This window comes from Symphalangus syndactylus, chromosome 6 (genome assembly GCF_028878055.3).
Source record: "Symphalangus syndactylus isolate Jambi chromosome 6, NHGRI_mSymSyn1-v2.1_pri, whole genome shotgun sequence".
In the NCBI taxonomy this organism is placed as follows: Eukaryota; Metazoa; Chordata; class Mammalia; order Primates; family Hylobatidae; genus Symphalangus; species Symphalangus syndactylus.
Window position 1 is genome coordinate 102019078 of NC_072428.2, and position 16097 is coordinate 102035174.

At 37.8% G+C, this 16097-nt stretch overlaps 1 protein-coding gene across 5 annotated transcripts in view; it reads right to left on the reverse strand.

Annotated features, from left to right (window-relative positions):
• Positions 1-16097, reverse strand: part of DOCK4 (dedicator of cytokinesis 4) — a 472131-nt gene that overhangs the window by 107653 nt on the left and 348381 nt on the right. For all 5 annotated transcript variants that reach the window (XM_063642121.1, XM_055283724.2, XM_063642120.1 and 2 more), the window contains exons 24-26: positions 14160-14287; positions 11928-12062; positions 1594-1692 (exon numbers count right to left, since the gene is read on the reverse strand). In XM_063642121.1, the coding sequence (XP_063498191.1) occupies positions 1594-1692; positions 11928-12062; positions 14160-14287 (362 nt within the window). The remainder of the gene's footprint in view (positions 1-1593; positions 1693-11927; positions 12063-14159; positions 14288-16097) is intronic.

A 16097-nucleotide genomic window follows, 5' to 3' on the forward strand; every position in this document is an offset into this window, starting at 1 on the left:
TCAGTTTATGCTTCTCTGCTATTTTTTAATTCCCAGGCTCCATAAAAATATGTAGGCTTTTCCTATGGGAAATTTTCAAATATGAAGTCATAGACTTCTTAAGCAAAACCTAATGATTCTTTAACTGTGTTAAAAATACAACTTCTAACGAAAGTTAATAAATGCACAGTTCTCTTCCTTTTGACATTATGGATTTTTGTACTCAGAGTAGGTAAGTCATAAGGCCTTTTATCCATTTTTAATTCTAAATTCAAGATTGAATGTAAGGCCAGGCATGGTGGCTCATGCCTGTAATCCGAGTACTTTAGGAGGCTGAGATGGGAGGATTTCTTTAGGCCAGGAGTTTGAGACCAGCCTGTGCAACAAGCGAGACCCCGCCTCTACAAAAAAATTTAAAAAATTAGCTAAATGTGGTGGCATGTGCCTGTAGTCGCAGCTACTTGGGAAGCAGAGGCAGGAGGATCGTCTGAGCCTAGGAGTTACAGGATGCAGTGAGCCATGATTGTACCACTGCACTCCAGCCTGAGTAACAGTAAAACCCTGTCTCAGAAAAAAAAGAAAAAAGATTAAATGTAAGAATGAAAAACATGATGCCATATGCCAAATGACTGACGGCTGAGGGATTAAATCTGCCACAAATGATTCTTTGTTTTATATGACTCAGCTTGTCAACTTCTCTAAGGTAACAACAGGAAGATTTTTCTGAGATCATACAATATTTTCCAGTTAAAGTCAAAAATAAGTGACCCCTATGTACTATCTATATTAAAAAATCAACAATTTCTTCCCCTAAGGCACTGGGAAGGCTTCCAATCAAGCAAACGTCATAGCAGAACTGTACTTTTGGTCCTATAATTCTCCACCACCCAGCTTAAAAGCAAGACTTCCAATATGATGGTTTCCATATGAAAGTTGTCCGGAAAACTGAAGAGATGGAAGAGAAATAAAAGTAAATAAGGAAGGTGACAGATCATATCATTCCTCCAACTAAGAATAATCAAGCATTTAGTGAAACCATGAAGGAAGCATTACAGTTCTGTGAATCTCAGCAAATACTGGATTTTTATAAACCTGGCATCCTTATTTCCTATTTAATGTCAGCTTGTCAGAGTAGCACAGCATATTGATTAGACTATAGCTGATAGAGAATATCAAATAGAACTCTGTATCCCTAGTCTAAAAGTTGTAGCCAGAACTTCTCATTATGGTTTTAGTGAGATGAAACGAGTGAACATATTTACATATTCTCTTTTATTTTCTATTAAGGCAATATTTCTAGGTTCACATAGTTAATCTATTTGTTTTTATCTCTTCAGTTCTGTTATTCTGCTTCTAGTTTATTGAACTTTGATGACAGGTACTTCACATCCTATATCCTTCTCTGAAATAAGAGTTAATAGCTTTGCTTGAGTAACAGAAATCTTTAAAAGCCAATATAGATGAGCAGATCTGTGGATGAGGCTGAGAAAAAACAGCTTAGAACTTAATGGAAACAGGTAAAGCAATTGTCTAGGATTTATCTGAACAGTGATGAATAAAAACAAAAGAAACCAAAAAGATATGTTAAAGAAAATATTTTAAAATGTCACTTACCCTTAGTTCTTCCTTTGTATTAAAACTATCAAGAAGCTGTTGATAATGTCTATCTGTCATTTGTCGTAATAGGGACAGGAGACAGGCAACAAACTCCCCCTAAGTTAAAAAAAAAAAAGCATATATTTTATTTTTAGTAAGGACATAAAAGAACATCAGTAACTTACACTGAACTGTCCTCAAACAAAATACGTTAAAATGAAATCACGATGATCCAAACTTGCCCTGTGAAGTCTTCTTAATCTAAATTATCCAAAATGTCACAGCCAAAACTCCCTATGATGATTACCATTTATTTACTTGGTATTCACAAATTTATAATTTTAAGGAGGATTTTTTTTTTGTTTTAACTTGGGTGGAAGCTTTTCACTTGGGAACTAACTTCACACTTTAAAGAAGGTAAGGCACTGAGGGTGACGATCGTTTACTGAGCATTTAAAATGTCTGTACTAATTCTATCATTTAAGCTTCATATCAACACTATGAGGTAGGGGATATAATACCTTTTTGAAGAAGGTAAAATGTAGTTTCTGATGTGCTAAATGACTTGCCCCAAGTCACTCAGCTAGAAAGTAGCAGAGCTGGAGTTATCCCCAGTCTTTCTGCTTCCAAAGCCCTTTCTGTAGCTTCATGCTCCATTTTTGAATTCAAATGACCTCCTCCAACTCATCAGAGAGTTGATCTGCTGACTCACAGGGTAAAATGAATGCCATATGTTGCATAATGTGCATTTCAATCTCCTTTTAAAAAATAGTTTTATTCAGATGTCTTGGAGGATTGAAAACAATTTTTTTAATTGGCCATTCTTTTTGTGCTTGGGCTCTATGTGATTTATAACCACAAATTCTAATTCTTAAAAATTAACAATAAAAAAGTAAACATAGCATCTATCGATTTGAAGACCTACATAAAGCTGCTATCACTTGCATTTTTCAATGAACTTCTAATTTAAAATGCTTGCATTTTCAATGCAACCTTTTGTGCTCAGGAAAGAATTTATCCACTTTTAAACAGAGCAATAACATTTAAAACAAAACAAATACAATAGGAGAGGCGATCACTGGTAACTAACTGTATATTTACAGAAATGCAATTTAATTGGGAACTGGTTTCTTAGATTTTACATGGAAAGAGACTACAGACTTTATAAGTAGAGACTAAAAGCCCTGAGAAGTGGAATTTTTCAACAGAGGCAGCTGGGTCAGGAAAATTCAATGTATCCTCGCCCACTGCCATGGGAGACCCAAGGATGCTATAACACTTAAAGACCATGTCAGGGCAACCAGGTGCTCAGGCTATATCTCTGTTTGCAGATAATCATTTGCAACACACAGGTATGACAAATAATTATCTGTATATATTTTTTAGGGTAAATATTCAAGAAACTAACCAGTGTGGGCCAAAAGAAACATCCTTCAAGCTCAACATATACTTTGTTAATGAACACGGGAATCCTTGATATTTAACAAAAGAAATAAAAAGTTTAAAGGCAATATTATTAATATTTTTGTGTATGTGTGTAAGCTAGTAACCCAACCCAACACTAGGAAAAGAATAATCTAGAAGGATTGAGAGAACAGTGCCTTGTGCTCACACAGGACTGGGAATAATAGAGCCTTTTTTTTATACCAGCCAGACTGGAAAAACCTCACAATTAATAAGGCATCAGTTAGAGTACCAAAAACAGTGTTTCCTTAGTACTGGAGAAAAACTACTCCTAGAGTAATGCTGTTCTGGTCCTACCTCACAAATTTCAAAAGCAAGACCTAAAATGATCAAATAGTTTCCAATAAATTTAACCTCATTCTATAGCAAAGCTCAGATATTTTTTAGAAATTAAAAAAATCCACCTCTCAACAATGTAAAATTCACAATGTCTGGCATGCAATGAAAAATTACCAGGCAGGTCAAGAAGAAGGAAAAAATGATGCAAATGAGGAGAAAAAGTTATATATCAATAGAAATAGATCCAGAAATGACATAGATAATAGACTTACCAGACAAGAACATTAACATAGTTATATTACTGTATTGTAATTTTTCAGGAAGCTAGAGGAAAGACTGAATATGTTAATTTAGAGACACAGAAGACATAAAAAGAGCCCAAATTAAACTTCTAGAGATGAAGGCTACAATTTGTGAGATGAATATTAATTGAATGGGTCGAGTGGCAGATTAGACACTGCAGAAGAAAAGATTATTGAACTTGAAAGGTAGGGCAGTAGAAATTCTCCAAAATAAAGCATAGACAGAAAAAACTGAAATAAAAAGAAAAACAGAAAAAAGCATCAGTGAACTATAGGACAACTTCAAGTAGCAGAGTACCTATGTAACTGAAAGTCTCAAAAAGAAGGAAGAGACAGAAAAAATAATTGAAGAAATGAGAAAAAAACCTTTTCAAACTCTTTGAAAATTATAAACCTATATATCAAAAAATCTCTACAAACCTCAAGCACAAGAAACAAGAAGAAAATTACACCAAGGCACATCATAATCAAATTGCTTATAGCCAGTGGTAGAGAAAATCTTAAAACACTATTCAGAAAAAAAAGGGGCACATTACATAGAGACGAACAAAGACAAAGATGAGAAAAGATTTCTCTTGGAAAGAACACAAGCTGAAAGACAATGGAGCAACAGCTTCAGAGAACTAAAGGGAAAAAAAAACCCAAAAACTATTAACCAAGAAAAATATCTTCCAAAATATAAAATATAAAAATATCTTCCAAAAGCAAAGACAAAATAAAGACTTTTCAAACCTCCCAAAGCTTATTTACCACCTCTATTCAACATTGTACTGAAGGTTTTAGTCAGTGCAATAAGGCAAGAAAAGGCAATCAGGAATACAGGTTTGAAAGGAATTTTTAAAAAGCTGTCTTTCTTCACAGAAAGCATAGCTGTGTATATAGAAAAAGCTATGAAATTGATAAAGAGCTACTAGAACTAATTGAGTTTATTTACATTCCAAAACATAAGATCAATGTACAAAAATCAATTTTACTTCTACGCACTAAAAATGAACAATCAGAAATTGAAATTTAAAATAGTATTAAAATATGAAATAATTACTAATATATTTGACAAAAGATGTATAAAATCTGCACACTGAAGGCTGCAAAACGCTGAGGGGTGGAGTTAAAGACATAAAAAAAATGAAGATATTACATGTTCATGGATTGGGAAATGCAATATTGTTAAGATGTCAATTTTGGCTGGGCGTGGTGGCTCATGCCTATAATCCCAGTACTTTGGGAGGCTGAGGTGGGTGAATCACCTGACCAACCTGGGCAACATGGTGAAACCTGAGCTCTACTAAAAATACAAAATTAGCCGGGTGTAGTGGCACAAGCCTGTAATCCCAGCTACTCGGGAGGCTGAGGCAGGAGAATTGCTTGAACCCAGGAGGTGGAGGTTGCAGTGAGCCAAGATTGCACCACTGCATTCCAGCCTGGCTGACACTAGTGAAACTCCATCTCAAAAAAAAAAAAGATGCCAATTATCCCCAAATCGATATATAGATTCAATGCAATCCCAGTAATTATCCTAGCATAGCTTTGGGAGTTAGAAATTGAAAGGCTGATCTGACTTTAAAATCCATAAGGAAGTGAAAAGGATCTAAAATAGTCAAAACAACTTTGAAAAAGAAAAGTAAAGTTGGAAGACTTACACTTACTGATTTAAGATTTATTATAAAACATGACAATCAAGATAGTATGTTATTGGTGTCAAAACAGAAAAACAGGTAAATGGAACACAAGAGCAAAACCCAGGAACAACTCAAATGTCTACCAAGAGCTGAATGAATAAACAAATTGCAGTATGTCCATACAATGGAATACTATTCAGCAATAAGAAGGAATAAACTATTGATATACAAAAGAATAAGGATGAAACTCAAATATATTGTGTGTCAAGACAGAATCCCCTGCCCCTATGCCCCCCAAAAAACTATGTAGTATATGATTAATAATAATAGCTATGTACATGATTCCATTCATATCAAATTCTAAACAATGTAAATTTATGTACAGTAACGGATAAGTTACTATAAAAAACAGGTCAGTAGTTGCTTGGGGATGAGGTAGCACGGAGGGGCAAAAGAGAGGGAATCGAGAGGGGCACAAGGAAGCTTTTGAAAGTGATGACCATATTTGCTATCCTGATTGTGGTGATGGTTCATAGGAATACACATATGTCAAAACTAAAATTGTACATTTCAAACAACTGTCATTTATTTTATGTCAATTATACCTCAAAAAAATAAAAAAGACATATGACAACACTATGATTTATGGAATGGCACTATGTGTAAGTTACCATACTTTGACTATGCTATTGAGTTCATTCCTTGTTTGGGCCTTGCCGGGTAGACACAATCAACTTCACTTTAAAGAAAAGATAATTATCTCTTTTTTTTTTTTTTGAGACGGAGTCTTGCTCTGTCCCCCAGGCTGGAGTGCAGTGGCCCGATCTCGGCTCACTGCAAGCTCCGCCTCCCGGGTTCACGCCATTCTCCTACCTCAGCCTCCCGAGTAGCTGGGACTACAGGCTACAGGCGCCCGCCAACACGTCAGGCTAATTTTTTGTAGTTTTAGTAGAGACGGGGTTTCACCGTGTTAGCCAGGATGGTCTCGATCTCCTGACCTCATGATCCGCCCGCCTCGGCCTCCCAAAGTGCTGGGATTACAGGCTTGAGCCACCGCACCCAGCCGATAATTATCTCTTAAGGTTCAGAAATTTACCCCAGGTTCCAGAGCTTGAGAATTGTGAGACTGGGATGTGAACCCAGGTATCTCTGGTTCTAGAAGTCTGTACTCAGTGACTCATCTTCCTTCTGCTCAGACTATTTGATTGTATAGAGAAAATACATCTAAGGTTTTTGGTTATAATTAAAATATCAGTAAGTATACTAGAATCCATCAGTTGATAACTAAGGTTCATACTTTTTTACCTTTCACTTAACTATGCCTTGACTTAAAAATGCAAATCTAGTTAGTAGAAACCCATTCATCTCTTTTCCATCTCTTAGTTTTTCCATATCATATTCACATTGTCTCCAATACAGCTAGTAGATTAATTTTCCTAAGACATTTACTTCAATACACAATCCTGTGAATAGTGAAATATACTGAAGTGGGAAAAATGACATATTATTTGTTGTAAATTTAGTAATAAGAAGAAATATGCAATAAGGAATAGACTTTCATCTTAAGTCTTTACAGTCAATATACATAAGGGAACAACCTGTTTGAATCCAGATTTATGATTTTGTCATATCTGACTTATGCCCATTGCAGTAACTTATAATCATGACATATAATCCCTTGGGCATTTATGATGATTATTGTCAATCCCAACATCTACTCTACAATGTCATTTATTCACTTATGCTGTTTAGGAACTGCAACCACATTCAACTCTGTTAGGAGGCCTAGATGTCCAATTACTAATGTGTATTTTATCCCTAATGTAATTTTTTTGCTCTATTTCTTAAACTTACATTTTAATTAATTTTAAAAATTTTTTTATTTCCATGGGTTTTTGGGGAAACAGGTGCTATTTGGTTACATGAGTAAGTCTTTTAGTGGTGACGTCCAATTACTAATGTATATTTTATCCATAATGTAATTTTCTTTGCTTTTAAGATATTTTAAGAATGTATCTATATGAAAATCCTAGACCCATAATTTATTAAAAAGAAATAAAAAGCCACCAGTGGCCAAGAGGTACTTAGCTGCAGTGTGATACTTTCTTTTGTATAAATCACCGTGAAAACTCTGTAGTCTTCAGTGGCCATTTTATGTATAGATTGAGTATAATGGGAATTTCTACAAATGACTTTGTATAGCAAGGGTATTGGATGGCTACAACTATCTTCACAAAACCTATTATACACATACATTATTTTTTTCCACATATTTCTTACAGAATTAACCCAGACCCATTTCCATACCCCAACCACAAACTGACAACACATGAAAATTTTAGATAAACACATCAGAGTAGCTGTCTTAGACCTGGCCTATGCCCAGAAGAATCACGTGCTCCATAAATGGTACTTAACAGAGTTATGAATGAGTAAGCATTTATAAATTGTAAGGAACTCTGGAGCTCCATTAGTTGAGAATGCAAGGCAAGTGGTCATTTATACTGCTTTATAAAATCTGCTTCTACCTATAATTAGACTTTTGAAAGGAACTGATCATAATGGTGCTTTTTTGTTTTTTTTTCTAGCTAGGGAAAGCATTTTAAAGTTCAAAAAACGGTGGAAAAACAAAAAGTACAATCCTTTTAAATTTTAAAAATAAGGCCTCTGTTATCTGGAACTACGATACAGCAGACTCCAGTGCTCGTGCTGGTATGGCTGGGAGGCTAGGTAATAATCATGGTGCTTACAGAGCACTGGAAGAATTCACAATGGCACACTGTGGGATCTGTGTTTACTCACAGTGTGTCTACTTGTCATGGGCACTTTTCCATATGTGTCTGCACAGACTGAAAAGGTGCTCAATGTAGTACTGCCATGTAAAGACTCTCTATTCAGAAAGCCTGTTCTCTGTGAGAAAATGATAAAGAAATTCAACAGATCTTCAGTCTCCAGAGAATGGATTTTGTGAAAGACCAGGGCATATTTCTCGCCATAGAATTACTATAACAACAACAATACATCAAGCATGTCTGCAACAATCATGATATGACTGTGACTTCTGCTGCTACCACAATGGCTAATGGCCAGCATTTATTGAGTATCAGACCAGATACTGTTTAAACACCTTTACAGATTTGATGAAATCCTCACACTAACTTTGAGATAAGTACAATTATTTTCTCTGATTGATTGATTGATTGATTGATTGATTTATGAGACAGGGTCTCGCTCTGTCACCCAGGCTAGAGTGCAGTGGTGAGATCTCGGCTCCCTGCAACCTTCCTCTCCTGGGTTCAAGCCATTTTTGTGCCTCAGTCTCCTGAGTAGCTGGGGTTACAGGTACCCACCAACAGACCTGGCTAATTTTTTTGTATTTTTAGTGGGGGTTTCAAGATGTTGGCCAGGCTGGTCTCAAACCTCTGCCTCAAGCAATACGCCTGCCTTGGCCTCCCAAAATGCTGGGATTACAGGCATAAGACACTGCGCCTGGCCTATTTTCTCTGTTTTAAAGAAACAGAGGCTGAGACATTAGTAACTTGACCAACATCACAGAGTCAGTGCAATGACAGAGAAGGACTCAAGCTAGGTCTGTGTGAGTACTCTTAAAAAAAAAAAAAAAGTCTTAAAGCATAAAAGCAAAGACGTCAAATAATTTATGTGTGTGTATCATGGAAAATTGCACCCCACATACCTGGACAGTCTGGTTTCTCACACAGCAAGGGGTACCACAGAGCTATGCAGGAAGGATTCTCTTCACGTGATTTTCTTATAATTTAGTACACAGGACAATCACTCTGCCTGCCCTACCCCACCTCCACCCACAGACCTGATTCACTGACTTCCTGAAGTCTCGTAATTGGCATTGGTTATTATACCGTATGGCCTGAAGACCACATGTATCCCATAGAGATTTGGTGCACAACAACCTTGTACGCTCTGCACGTCGATAGAAAGCAGTTTAAAAAATGTTTTAGCTTCTGATCTCAGGCAATCTTTAACTATGCCCAGCATTTGCTATGACTTTGTTTGCTTGCCATTATAACTTTCAAACTATGTAAGTTATATTGCCAGTAAGCAATTAAAATGTTACCATCAAAACCACAGTGAAGGAGACATCCTTCCTCTTCCACGTTGAAAGTGTAGACATACTTCTCCCCTATTCCTCCTGCTAAGTACAACTAAAACACCTGAACATCAAATATAAAACAAACAGAAAAAGACTCTGACAGGAGGGGAGAGAGGGCAGACTGGCCAAGAACCTCCTTGGGACCTGAGGAAGGGCATGGTGTGGATTTCTTTGGATTTTCTTTTTTGCCTCATATATTTCAAAGATGGGGCTGAAGAGGCCAGCAACTGTGAAAGACCAACAGTTGGTAGACAAAAGAAAAAGTCCCAAAAAACCTTATTTCTCCAGCTAAAGGACTAGGAAACGGCAGCCCTGCAGGGCAATACTTTTAGCCACAGTTGCTCTATTCTAGCTGAACACTACAGAAAACTTTGGCCTCAGTCACCTGTTCACTGCAAAGGCTGAGTGAGGAGCCTAGACTTCCACCCTCATGAGGATGTAGTGAGGTGCCCCAACATCTCTCCTAGAGTGGAGCCAGAGAAGGTCAAATAGGGAGCAGGTACTTTCATACCCACGAGTCAGTGTTGGTGAAAACAATGGGAGGAACCTGGGCTTCCACCCACAACTGGCAGTAACAAGTCACAGTTTTTCCCTCCCCACTGGGGTGGGGTCAAAGAGGCCTAGTAGAGTCAGGACGGTCACCATGGCCCAGCAGTAACAAAGCCACTCTCACCACACTGGCAGTGGAGACCACATGCAGAGCCAGAACTTCCATCTCACCCAGCAGTAACAAGAAACCCTCTTGCCTCAGGTGTCAAAGGAAGCCAAGCGGCGAACCTGGATTTTTATCTCTGTCTCACCATAACATGCAGGCACTCACTGTTCCTACTGATGAGTGTCACCACTGATGAGTGGTGTCACATAAAGCCAGCTAAAACAGAAGGTTTATGTAAGATCCAGAGCTTTATAATATAGAAATGTCTTGGTCATAAGAGAAAATAACACATCCTACCAAGAACTAAGAAAATCTCAAATTGAATGAAAAAGACAATCAATAGATGTCCACATCGCAATGTCAGATTGTTAGAATTATCTGACACACACAAAATGGTTAAGGGACTTACACGTAAAATATAAAACTACACTACTTTTAGGAAAGAAACTAGGAGATAACATTTAAGATACAGAGCTAGGCAAAAAGAGTCAAAAACTTGAACTATAAAAAGAAATTAATAAACTGGACTTAAATGAAATTAAAAATTTTTGCTCTGCAAAGCTTGTTAAGAGGATGAAAAAACAAGCTACAGAGTAGGAGAAGATACCTGCAAACCACATATTATAAAAAGAAATAAAAACTCAACAGTGAAAAAACAATCCAATTAAAAAAATGGCAAAAAGACATGAAAAGACATTTCACTGAAGAGGATATATAGATGGCAAGTAAGTACGTGAAAAGATGCTCAGCATCATTAGTCATTAGGGACATGCAAATTAAAACTACAACAAGATATCACTACATAGCTATCAGAATGCTCTCCACTCTGTAAAAGGGATAACACCAAATGCTGATGAGAGTATTGAGAAAGTGGACGATTCAGAACTTGTATATACAGTAGATTCATAACTTGTATATATATAGTGGAGCCACTATTTTCCACAGTGGCTATACCATTTTATATTCCTCTATATACATAAATAGATACACATATATAAACTACCAGATGTATTATTTCTTAATATTATTTTCTTAATGTTTTACATGAATACAAAATACAGATATAATATTAGACTCAAAATAGTGGCACTTCAAAGCACCTTAAAATTTGCCAATTCCAGGCTAGGCATGGTGGTTCATGCCTGTAATCCCAATACTTTGGGAGGCCAAGGCAGGTGGATCATCTGAGGTCAGGAGCTCGAGACCAGCCTGACCAACATGGTAAAACCCTGTCTCTATTAAAAATACAAAAATTAGCCAGGTGTAGTGGCAGGTGCCTGTAATCCCAGCTACTCAAGAGGCTGAGGCAGGGGGAATCGCTTGAACCCAGGAGGCGGAGGTTGTAGTTAGCCAAGATCGCACATTTGCACTCCAGCCTGGGAGATAAAGCGAGACTCCGTCTCAAAAAAAAAAAAAAAAAGAAAAAAAGAAAATTCGCCAATTCCAACCTTCTCATTTCCTAGCTAAGAAAACTGAGGCCTAGAAAAGTTACGATCCTGACTAGTCAGAGTGAAAAATTTGGAATGAAAACTCAGGGCCCCTGACTCCTATTACTCTGTTTCACTCTTCTCATTTCCTCAAGCAATTTGATGGATGATAAGAGAATAAAAAGTTATCAAGTTGACTTGGGATATAAAATCTTGGGTCAATTTAAACCAGGCAAGGTATGACTAATATCAAAGCTGGCTTTCTGCAATTAAAAACTGCTTATTCCAAGTTCCTTTAACAAACATGCTTTATATCTTGGTTTCCTTGTAAAATTAAGGTAACCTCATATGATTTTGAAATGCTCATGGGTTACTCTCCTAAGGCCAGATTTTCCAGATTATAACATCAAGCCACCTGCAACATGACTGAAGCATAACCAGGCCCTGCTCCACATGCCATCTGCTCTATGATCTTACAGTGACATCCTGGAACTGGAACCGCATTGCTGAGCTGGATGGCTGAGGTCGGCTGGTGATCTCCAATATGGTCCTCAGCAGGATATCCAGCAAGCTGGCCACTATCACATCTATTTCCTCCAGCACAGATTTTTCCTTAAGAGAAAAAAAATAATATGTTCAGGAAACTGGGGTTTAACATGCATTTCAATCTAACAGAAAAGGGGAAATCAAAGAGAGAACTTGAGGCATGGATTTCACCTAAGTGAATGATCTCCTTTTACAGTAAACAAAGGCACAGAGAAGTTAATGGCTTACCCAAGAGTACACAACTCAGTGGTGCAATGGATACCTGAGATTCAAGTAAAAAGGTGGGTGATATCATGAAGGCACACCAGACTAACTCAGAACACCAGCTAGGCTCCCAACAGGGTGTGTGACCTCAGGCAAGTCAGTTTGCCTCCCTGAGCCTGAATCTTCACTGCGAGTCCATCCTGGTTCTTGGTCTATGATTCCTTGGTTCCAGACTGTGCTTATATTTACTTTTCTCAATATTAGAGTTACATCAGTCATTTTCCAAAACTTTATTTTAAGTACAAATGACTATTCCTATAAAAAATGATTTTTAAAAATCTTTGCATGTAAATATTAGGAAATGGTGTTTGGCCCAGACAAATACCCTTAGCTACAGAGTGGATCTAAGGTCAGTGGCTATGTGGAAACTGCTTTCCTGATGCAAAGTTAATAGTATCCACGCCCCAGGACTTGAAAGAGAAACCCAAATTGCTCTGCACTGACTGTATGTGGAGTTGGGTTCTTATTAACACCTGCACAAAACAAAACTCTATGTACAAATGCTCCTAACCAAGGAGATCACTCTTTGTAAAAAATACTTTTAGAAAGTATGAGTTTGAAAGAGCTTTTTGGCTGGGATGTTATGATAAATTCTCTTATACTTGCAAGAAAACTACCAAAATTTTCCCTCCAGTGACTTGGTTTCTGCTCTGAATGTCTTACAGAGCAGAAGTTGTGGAGGTGATTTCTTTTTATTTCTCTTCTGCTGTTTTTGGTTCTGTGCAGTGAACTATGTAACTTACACTTTACTCTCAGCAATTATAATTTGGAAAAAGATTCTAACTAGGCATAGCATAGTTATTCTTTAAAGAATTTTACAGAGGGGGGTTTAAAACTGAATTCATGCTTTCTGTCACCACTGTTGTATTCAGTTCCAGATCGCCTCTGGGGCCTGGATCATGGGGGTGGGAAAAAGTCAACTGCTTTGTTCCATGCAGGTTCCTCTTATTACACTTCCAGAGGCAGAATTTCTAGCTTTTTTCTCTCAACTCTGTTCCCATGCTACTGGGGCTCTATCTCCAACAACTCCACTGAGGTCCCATCCCATCTCATTGATCTTCAGAAGCTGATCGTAAGTGACAAATTGGGGAAACTGTAGCATAAAGGTAATAGGGAAGCAGAGAAACAGGATTCTTGGCACTCATTGCCAAACTCCGCTCCATAAAACCTGTTACCGATGAGCAAAATGGTTACTTAACAGTTGCATGTTGGCAGAAGTGGAAGAGGATATTCTCCATATGTGGATTTCACACCAGACCCCTGAGCCATGAACACAAATACTCTGAGTTGTCCCATTTATAAGCAAGCATGTGATTCTTCTCATTTTGCAGTGCATTCTCTAATGCAATTGCATTGCATCAAGAGTCAGGCACATTGATAGGAATCCCCAAATCCGTAACAATTTGGAGATCACTGGTGGGGCCAAGTAATGGTTATATTGTAAGATACCCCTAATCTCCTGGGGCTGTCCTTTGCTTCTGCAATTTCCAGGGGACCCGGCCCAAGGACCATAGCCAAGTTCTGAGTATCATGAAGTGGCCTTTCACAGAATGGATCAAAAACTTCATGTTGCAAGCAGTAATTTATTCTTGCCACAGAGCAGTCATCATATCAAGATTAAAGACACGTGTAGGAGGCTTTGAGATTTCTCATTTTTCTCACTCAGTATGCAGTTCTTTCTTGAAATACAAGTTTTGGGAACCCAGGTTATTTGGGGTTACAGAATCCCACAAGGTTAAAAAAATTCCTTCCAAAGAGAAGCAAAAAGTCCAGCCCAACTGGAAATAAAAGTGAGTCTCAGAGGCTTCCTCTTTAGTGCGGTTTCTTTGTAGACTGTTACAAGTTTATTTCCAGAAGCCGTTTGATGGGAACTATATACTATGACCTGTATTTACTTACTGAGCTATTTTTCTTGATGAGACAAAATACATTGCTAAGGATACGTGCACACATGATCAGGTCCTTCTGTTCTTGCAAGTGAATGTGGAGGTGATGTAACACGACAGGCAGAAGAATGTATCGGGAATCTGAAGAGAGAAGAGTCATTAGTGTCACATCTGTTGGAGTCCCACGCAATACCTAGGGCAAATCCTTATCTACTTTTAATTCAATTTTAGTTGTTAAATTATTAACACATGTAGTTACAAAGGTATTAGTTCTACAAGGTTTATATTGAAAAACAGCAGTTCCTTTCCCTAATGCACAATTCCTACCTCAGGAGGCCTTTGACAGTTTTAGGTGAAATAGATATCTTTTTAAAATTGTTTGTTTTACCTCTAAATTTCTAAATTACATGGTTCTCTTGCTGTTTCCCGAATTTTTGTTAAGATACTTTCTACTATGGTAGATGAGGACTTGTTTTTTTTTCCCCCTTGATATAGTTTGGCTGTGTCCCCACCCAAATTTCATCTTGAATTGTTCCCATAATTCCCTGTGGGAGGGACTTGGTGCGAGATAACTGAATCATGGGGGTAGTTCCCCCTATACTGTCCTTGTGGTAGTGAATATGTCTCACAAGATCTGATGGTTTTTTAAGGGGTTTCCCTTTTCACTTGGCTTTATTCTCTCTTCTCTGCCACCATGTAAGATGTGCCTTTCACCTTCCGCCATGATTGTGAGGCCTTCTCAGCCAAATGGAACTGCGAGTCCATTAAACCACTTTTTCTTTATAACTTACCCAGTCTTGAGTATGTCTTTATCAGCAGCACGAAAATGGACTAATACACTCCCTTTTCTCCCTAAGCCTCTCAAAATGGTTATATTACAATTTCTGGCAAAATTAACATTATGGTTTTGCTGCTGTTCTGATTTCCAAACCTTTGTACATGACTGGATTTTTGCTTGGTTTTTTCTTTGAAAGCTTTTGGGAAATTATCCCTGGTAATTCAAAATTTCATGATTATGTAACTCACCTTGACCCTTTCAATCTATAAACTTGTGTTCTTCAGTTCTGGGAATTTGCCTTGAATTATTTCTAGGATTATTTCCTTCTATCGTTTGTCCATAAATTCAACTACATTTACACTGAATCTCTTGAGCTATCTTCTGCTTTTCTAGGATGTTTCCCCTCTTTTTGTTTAACTTCTTGGTAATTTCCATACCTTATCTTCCAAATCATGTATTCAGTTTTCTTACTTATGCTGTCAGATATTTTATTTCTAAGAGCTTTCTCCCTCCCAGGGCCAGTGTTGTGGCTGTGTAACCTGAGAAGGCACACAGGTCCCTGTGCTCAGAAGGACCCCATGCTTGGTGAAAGTGATGCTACTGCCACCTTGAAATTCTTAATTTTTGAACAACAGGTCTTGTATTTGCATTATGCAGCCATTCCTGTTTATTTCTCTGAATGTTCTCTTTTCAGAGCTTCCCATTCTTGTTTCACAGATGCATTCTCTTCTCTCCCTGAGGAAATCAGATATTTTTTAAAATTTGTTTTGAGGCAGGAAAATAGGGTCTGGAAACAGGGAATCTAAGGCCAATTTGTGCTGACTTCCTAAAGCTGAATCGAGGAAAAACACTACGGTCTGGGGCAGGGAATCTAAGGCCAATTCATGCTGACTTCCCAGAGCTGGATAAAAAGGGAAAACACCTGAGTCTGGGGGCAGGGAACTTAAGGCCTATTAATGCAAACTTCCAAAAGCTGAACCAAAAGGAAAACCCCCCCTCTCCCAACGTATGAGTAACAAGTATCAAAGGCTCCTCTCCCTACCATCCTCCCCTTCTACCACCTCTCAGATGGAAAGGGAAAATGCTCTGGATTGGCCACAGGCCAAGCAGGGACCATCAACCATCCCTTCATCTGCATAGGGTGCCAATTCATCTCAGCCTTTAATTAGCCAC